Genomic DNA, 8,545 nt, shown 5'->3' with positions numbered 1-8,545 from the left:
TTGGCAGGGGCGGTTAATTTAACAGGGGCGCTTATTAATTTTTTTCACAGAAGCAAATTTTTTAAACAGGGGCCTAATCCGTCATTTACGGTAATGAGTTCGTAATTTTAGATGTTAAAGTCAATGTGGGGATTCCATCATACACAAGAACGTGGAAATTTCAGTCCAGGAGAAGAACGTTATTAAGCTTTCTGCTTGCATGCTTATTTATTTTGGACTTCTTCCAAAATAGCGTGAATGAAAATATACACTTTCCACTCAGCACTTAATTTATAGTTGGCTGAGTTAACGATCCAAATTGTCGTTTTACCATTAATTAAGTAAATAATTTTTGGTCATAAATAGAAAAAGTTTAATAACATTTAAAAATTTTTAAATATAAAAAGTGAAGTTTGATTTTGTAGGTAAAAAACTCAAATCAAGATTGATGGGAAAGGAATAGTGGGTCTTTCATAATTTTTTCGGAAGTCCTCTTGTATGTATTTGTTTAAGTTCTTTTATATGTTTGTTTGGTAATTTTAAGTCCTGTTGTAACTTTTTTTGGCCAGTTTAAGGCTTTTGCGCAAGGAATTTCAACAAGCTGTTACATATTGTTCCTTGTAGTTGAGTTTTAAAAACAAACCCTTATCTTCATAATTCCCGATTTTGACTTTTCCGGTCCTTTCCTTAAAGTGGCAAAAAAATTCCGATTTTTAAAAAGGTTACTGCCACATTATTTATGTCAAAAAGAGTATTTTCCATGCCCCCCCCCCCAACACCCCCCTCCCCCCCAACACCCTTTATTAATTTAATGAAACAAACTGAGTTAGTTTTAAGAAGAATATTATATACAATAAAAACAAGTTCATACATATGCGTTGTTGTTAAACAATAAAAATAAATTAATCTATTGTACATATAATATATATCTTTCAAAAATGTCTAGAACTGCAACCAGGACCAGTTCTTTGTATATTTTTTTACAATGATAACACTATAAAATCTATTTAGCTGCTTTAGCATAAGAATATAGTACGGTAAGTCATTTTCGATATCCCTTGTTGTTCCCTTATAGAAAAAAACGATTCCTCTTACTCCCTTTACGGCTAAAAACGCTCTTGGGTAATTTGTTGAGTAGGGCAACTCACTTATTTATTGCATTTATTTCTCTTTAAAAACCAAATGGGTGATTCCTCGTGCTGTTGAATTGAAGTAAACGTATTTTATGATATGACCAGCAGAAAACAATGCAGGTAAAAAAAACTAGATTCTATCAATTTAGACATATTGCTAACGGTACATGTGTATCATAGATCCCATACTTCAAGCTTTTAAAATGTCGTGTTTTCTTACAAACAACAAGTGTCTAAGTAGGATTTCCATTTAGTTCAGAGCGAAATAATTAAAATTCTCCCATTAATTATTAGGCACAATTTCTCCTTGACTGAAATATCCACTTTCTTGTGTATGAGAAGATCGTCCTGAAGATGTACATTACAACATTGTCTTTCTTCGATGACGAATGCTTCTGGTGGATGACATCTGGGACAAACGAGATGCAGCACGTGGAGGAGCAGAAGGAGAGGACTCCCAACATGACGATTCCTTGCCAGCTTTACCATATCCGTGCAATGAGAATGCACTCATTGGTCTCACTTGTACAGACGTCTTAGAATCTTCCCGCTCACGTACGTGACCATCGTGAGAATGAAAAGAAGATCGGCTAAAGCGACTTCCTGCTTGTTTTTCATCTTCGTCACCTTCAAGTGTTTGGACATGCCCCAGCCGCGTGCTAACATCTCGATTTAGAAATTTATGGATGACAATGTTGACTCTTAAATGTAAAAAAAGCTAAATTCCGAAACTTAAAAATTGAAACTCACAGTTTTGAACATTTTTTTATTTCTAATGATGCTTTGCTTCTGAAGGCTCAAATATCTATCAATTCAAAATGGTATAGCACGTTTGTAACTAAAGAATACAGACGCTTCAAACTATGGACTTTGTGATTTTTTAGTATAAGAGGTAAGTGGGTAAATACACGGTTACGAAGATATAGTAGTCTAAGTTCTAAAACAAGTTCTAAAGTCAAATTGCTTAAAAATATAAATTAATATATATATATATATATATATATATATATATATATATATATATATATATATATATATATATATATATATATATATATATTATATATTATAAAAAATATACATTTTCTTGATCTTACACAGATTAAGAAAATGTATATTCTCCATAAAACAGAAACATGATAGTGAGTCATCTGTAAAAATAAGTTAAACAATAAAAAAACAAACAAACTTTAATAGATTGGAGCTTAATTAAAAAAACACGAGCTTAATTAAAAATAGATCAACTACATACATAGTCGGCGCTTCAACCATGACCATATGTCCAGCATTCTCTATAATTTCCAGCTCTGAACCATACAAAGTCTAAAACAAAATGTTTGTCTACGACAGTCTTAATCTTTCTTAAAACATACTTAAAGGAAGAAACTTTATCAAGTTAGTGAAGTTTAGGCAGCATTTTTGAAATATGAGAAAAATGCCTGTTTGTGGAATTTTATTTTCAGCAATTGTAAAGATCATTCCTATTGTGAAAATTTCTTTCCAGAATTTTATAAACAATGATGCTTGAGAGAATTTCTTCATGAAAAGTTCATTCTAGTAAAGCATCTCTTTTACTAATACCTGTATTTTTTTCAAAAGGGTAGCAAAATCACTGTTTCATGCTACAAATGCATGAAATATTGATGATCAGGATATGTGACAAGTAAAAATCTTATGACCAGAATATGTACGATGGACGAACCCATACATTCTTTAATGAGCTAAAGACTATACCAGTAAACGGTTATTTACAAAACACTTTCTCAAGCTTTTATTAATACTGCTACAAACATAAGAGCAAAAAGGAAGAATATACAACTTACGTAGAAGAAAAAAACTTACCTCGTTCATCCATACTTCATCTTCATATGAAACAAACTGGTCTCCTTTTCCATAAACTAACAAAACTGGTACCAGCAAATCAGCATGATATTGTTCGTCAGCCTCAGACCAGTGCTTTAAATAAAGAAGAGGAAGGTCAGTAAAAAAGTAAACAAATGAAAAAAAAAAGAAAATGTACCTTTATATAAAAAACAAAACAATCAACAGAAAAACACAAGAAAGTCCTACCTGTCCTTGCATAACAGCTTTCAGTACATGCGAGGATATTCCAAATGTTGTGATCTTATTTCGAATTCTTTCATTTGTGTCCACATGAAATGCCATTCTATAAAAAGTAGTTTAGGTTATATAATACAACTAGTGAAGCCTCAAACACAAATCTTGTTAAGTTTGTTTATAGGTTCTCTAAAAGTCACTATATTTATTAAGCCTTAAGATTTAGCAACCAACTGTAATGTTCTACAACCAAAAATATAAACTACATGTAAACAAATGTATACCTTCTAAACATCTTCACTAGTGCTGGCCTAAGTAGGTAAAACATTGGCATTGGCAGGCAGAATGCACTACAACGGTCAGGCATTAATGTTGTTGGACCACCTCCACTAATTAAAACCATTTTAGAAATACTATGTCCTCTTTCTTTTGAAAGAAATGTGCAAAATGAACTTCCATAGGAATGTCCAATCACTACATTTCTACGCTTACAAAACATATCAAAAACGTATAAAACATCATTGGCTAATTTGTCAAATAAGTAAGCTGCATTAATACTTGGTTTGGAACTTTTTCCATGTCCTAGTAAATCAAGTGAAACAATCTCGTAACCTTCATTGAGAAAGTAGTGGATCTGTGCATCCCACATATCAGAGGATCCTCCAACACCATGAATTAAAAACAAAACAACTGAGGAATCGTTTTTAATTTGGTTGTTTTCATCAAACAAATGCTCTTCCTTTTGGGCATACTGTTGTACATAGATGGTTCGGCCCGATGAAACTTCTATAAAAAATGACTTTTTTGCTTTAGATACTTCAGTGCAAAATAAATATTGAGAACACACTGTCCTTTCTTTAGCTTGATCAGGCAGTTCTTCTGGATGGACAGAATTGATGCTAGTTGTGCCTTTTGACTTAACTGATAATCCTGAGCTGCTGCCTCTAAGATATGGCATCTCCAGCAAATTTCATCAACATGCTTGAAGGGATAAATCTCTCATTCATCAGGTAATTAACAGACTCACTAAAACGATTTGTTATAAAGCTATCAGATTTATATTTTTTAATTTAGTTGTATTAACCAAGAACATCTGAAAAGGTCACTTGGAAAAAATGCTGGTGAAGAGACTAAGTAATTGTGCAGGGTTGGGCAAAAAGAAAATTGGCTAAAACGTTCCACTCCCATATTTACATTTCAATCCTGCAATGAATTTATTTTAATATGATACCTATTGAATTATTTTCACTGTGCCGTAGATTTTGTGGTGCCGTAGTTTAGTGGTTATTACTTTGTGCGGGAGACTGGGGTTCGATTCCCTTTGGTGGCGATTCAATATGGGCAATTGAATATTACCATAGACCCGGGTTAACCCAAGCCATGTGAGAAAAATTGAATGGCCATTGGATGTTGCAGGGAGTTGTATGCCAGAGCACTGACCCTAATTGAGTTGGCATAGCTCAAAGAGAACATTAAATACTTCAGGACACACCCATCAAAGCCATGGTCCCTCCTGGAAATAATAGACAGGGTATATCCCTCAATGTTTGTGAGACTAGCCATGTAAAATATGCACATCTCTCTCTCTTCAAAGCCTATTTTATGATTGAAATGGTTGCAATACTTGCTGACTTGCCCCAAGTGTAGCTAATGGTTGCTTCTAACATCACTATTTATCCTTTTACAAAAACATTATTGGAAAAATCTTAGTAAGGCGAATTAACTAAGGGGATCTGTGGAAGACAGCACACGTAAATTTGTTTTCTAAAAAACATTTTCCAGCCTGTTTAGTTAATAAAAATATAGGTTTGCTTCAAAAGATAACAATAGATTAGAATGTCATGCTCCACCGTGCACAAATTTTCTTATTGGTGAGCTCCAGTACTGCTTGAATGTAACTTTACATGTAGGGGTCGTTTTCATCTTAGAAACAAGATACCAGCAGTTTTTAGGCGTTAAGTCGTTTTCTAATCCTTTAGGGGCAAAATATAGTGATTTTCAAGCTTCATAAGGGTTGCTATTTTATCGTTTCAGAACAAAATATAGCTTGGTACAATGTTTTCTTTTCTTAAATATGACCATTGATGATCCAATGGTCATATTTTGCTATATATAATAGTCAAATATAGCAATAGGTTTCACAAAGTTTACATGAGCTAATTAAAGTTTGTGTGCAAGACATGAACTCTATTGTTTTCAACATGCAAAAAAAAGCTCATGTGTTTATTCAACAATAGGTCAACAATAACAATGAAAGTTTTGGCGCTATTAAAAGCTCCTGTGGTGATAACTATTGTGTATGTGAAGTTACATTACACCACAACTGGACAAGTTCATAAATATCAGACACTGATTTGGACATTGCAAAAAAGCAAAATTTCCTCATAATTTGTCTTTAAATCCACCTGGTTTGCTAAAATTTTCGGGATGGCTGCGTATGCTTGTTCTTCAAAAACTAAGTTGGTCAAAATACTAAAAAAACCTGTTGTGGTACATGATTTTGATAAAAAAGTAACATTGTTAGTAATTTATCATTTCTTTGGTTATCCTTGTGTTTTCAATCTCCCTATCCTATTTAAAGCACTCCTTAATGGTATATTTACTAAAAAAAAATTCAGGACACAAATTTATCAGAGTATTTGAACAATACACTGATAATTTTTTAACAAACAAAAATGTCATAATGATAGTCATTTTTAAATTAGATAAAAGTCCTGTATTTTGTAAAGAGCATTAAAATCATATTAAGTCTTATGTAATAATGCCTAAAAACAATTTTAGGGGTAATAAAATGATAAAATCTTAACAATTTACATAACCAACTCTACTTTATTATTGCCTTTTTAAGTTTTTTAGACTGTTATGTTAGACTCATTGAGTAATGAGTATATAATGGTTACTGCCACATATGGTTGACAATGTTTACTATGTATGTACCATGCTTCTGGACAGGATTTGATAACAAAATAACTAGAAGTGGTGTATTTACAAAGAAAAATATCCCAATTCAGATTTGTTAAGAAATTATGACATTTTTGCTTTACGTAGGATATATATTCAGTAGTGTGAACTTTTTTTTTCATATCAAATAATTACAAAAAAATAGTTGTGTCTTTTATTTTTGAGGTCACAAGCTGATAAAACCTAACAATTTTGTAGCTTTAAAGTGTTATATTTTTATCACTTTTGTGTCCTGGAAATAAAAAAAAATATGCAAAATTGCTCAGAAAGTTCCTAAAAGCATTATAAATAAGGAGTTTAGAGCATTTTTTTATCAATTTCAAAATTCTGCGCTTGTTAATTTTTTTATCAATGTATTGTTCCTGAAACAAACGATAATAACTATGTTAATATTTGCTGTTATGAAACAGGGATTTCATATTCAGGAACTTCTGAATTTAATGCTAAGTCTAAAATCAAATTTGTTTTTTAACTTATTCTTTATAAACATTTTCTGATAAACTTAAAACAACTGATACCAATGTCCAAAAATCATCAAAATATGGTCTGATATTTATGAACTTGTACAGCTCCTATTTCATAAATTACACCAGTTTTGGTATGAGTGAAATAGGTAATGAAATGGTTAGATCTAAATCCAGTCACATTAGTGTGTTAATTGTGAAGAAATATTTATATATAAAAAATTTACAACTTTGCTACAGTTCCCTCAAAGTTGAGAAAATGAGCATCCAAACATGTGCAAAATATAGCCCTGAAGATTCATGCTAAGTAACAAAGGATAAAAATAATGTTAAGCTTTAGAGCTTAAAAGGTTCTTGAACAAGACAAATTTTAATTTCCTCATTATATATTGTTTAAACTGATTCGTTTGCCAATTAAGATATTCCTTTGCCCTTGTAAATCAAGTTCACAAAGGCAATAACGCACTTTTAAACTATAATAGTGGTCACAGTTAATGATAGAGAAACAAGACTTGTTACAGGCTTCTAACCTATAAAGGTCACCAGCTAGCATATGCTATATCCATTTACAAACAGGCTGGCTATATCAAAATGCTTCAAATAATGGGCGTTTTAAACAGGGGATGTATAGTACTGGAATCAGGACACATAACATTTTTTGTGTATTGTATATTTACTTTATTTATATGTGTATGGTGTATTTTTACTTTTAAATAAGAAACTCACAACTTTTATTTCAAACTTGATGGATTTCTCTACCTCTAGCTACCACTTCCAGGGTTCCATTTGGACAAATACCAGGATTCTGAGTTTAGTGGTTTTTCTGTGCCATTTATGAAGATTTTTATCAGTAAGTCCCAGCATTTGCATTATGTTTTGTTTGTTATAGGCATATATATATTGAAAAAAAATCATTGAAAGGGAAGACTAATTGAATGAGGGTGCCAACTCGCCGGTAACACCACAAAAAACATGGGGCCGTCGGATGACTCCGGCATTTAAAAAAAAAACTGAAAATTTTGCCCGAATCAACCTGAAACAACATTTTTTTAAACATTTATTATATACCATGTATAATTTATTCTTTTAAGGGAAGAGTCAAAAATCGATTTTTTCAAAAAAAAACCATCATTTCGACGTTTGGGGGGAGGGGGTTTTGACCATGACGTTTATCAAAATATCGATTTTCCTTTTCAAAAAGAAGTAAACAAATATCAATAAAACACTTGTTTCTTGGAACATATACAATCAGCATTATAAAATAGCTAGATATAGCTACATGTACAAACTGCTCACAACACAGCCTACCAGGTCGGCACTACAAAGAAGATAATTTGCAGAATATACTTTGAAGTACGATAGACTCTGTGGTACCTCCGACTCCATATTATGTAAAAAACAAAGAGTGCCTGGGGTTGAGGTTGGTCAATGGCCTTTATAAAAAAAAGAAAGGATATAACAACGCGGTTAGTAAAAAATATCTAAGTGTAAAAAATGTACATTCAGAAGTCATTTCTTGTGGTCCATACAGGTAAACACATCGAAACCGGAGGCTATTTCAATTCCAACACAAACGTTATGATACCATTGATTGCATTTATTACAACACACCCAATTGATTGTGTTTGTACTTTTAATTCCATTAGCAAATTCGTAGTTTAAATTTAAAAACTTTTGATAAGTGCTTTTATACAGAAAAGAAGAAAACAAAAATGAAGCAAAACTTAAAAAACTGTTAAATAGAAGTATACAGAAAAAACAATTCAGTTCTGCGAAGTGGCCAATACACATCAACTTTGTATAGGATAGGGTATCTTATTTGTTTTGATTATTTTTACAGATAGTTAGTGCGGCCAGGCAGTATGGAGGGTTTACGCTTTGAACGGTGAAACATATGTAACACAAGATGCTGGAAAATGGTATATTTGCATTTGGGAAATATCGAAAATT

General features: G+C 32.0%; 1 protein-coding gene across 1 annotated transcript; it reads right to left on the bottom strand.

The window, feature by feature from the left end:
* Nucleotides 1-805: 805 nt before the first annotated feature.
* LOC130633855 (protein ABHD8-like) lies at nt 806-5,668 on the bottom strand. The gene is made up of 5 exons (XM_057444581.1): nt 3,455-5,668; nt 3,183-3,279; nt 2,955-3,068; nt 2,365-2,435; nt 806-1,813 (listed from the first exon to the last, which is right to left on the bottom strand). Exons 1-5 carry the CDS (start codon nt 4,126-4,128, stop codon nt 1,474-1,476), a joined length of 1,296 nt encoding a protein of 431 aa, XP_057300564.1. The 5' UTR covers nt 4,129-5,668; the 3' UTR covers nt 806-1,473.
* Between the last annotated feature and the right edge of the window lie 2,877 nt (nt 5,669-8,545).

The sequence above is a fragment of the Hydractinia symbiolongicarpus genome, chromosome 1 (genome assembly GCF_029227915.1).
Source record: "Hydractinia symbiolongicarpus strain clone_291-10 chromosome 1, HSymV2.1, whole genome shotgun sequence".
Taxonomy (NCBI): Eukaryota; Metazoa; Cnidaria; class Hydrozoa; order Anthoathecata; family Hydractiniidae; genus Hydractinia; species Hydractinia symbiolongicarpus.
The sequence above is the reverse complement of the archived record's forward strand: the minus strand, read 5'-3'. Positions and strand labels throughout refer to the sequence as shown.

What these genes read in the sequence shown, in the direction of transcription:
- LOC130633855 (XM_057444581.1), bottom strand. Translation starts at nt 4,128, where the DNA reads ATGCCATATCTTAGAGGCAGCAGCTCAGGATTATCAGTTAAGTCAAAA. An exon ending in AAGCTGTTATGCAAGGACAG is followed by an intron (nt 3,069 to 3,182) that starts GTAGGACTTTCT and finishes CTTTATTTAAAG; the next exon opens with CACTGGTCTGAGGCTGACGA. An exon ending in ATGAAGTATGGATGAACGAG is followed by an intron (nt 2,436 to 2,954) that starts GTAAGTTTTTTT and finishes ATTTTGTTTTAG; the next exon opens with ACTTTGTATGGTTCAGAGCT.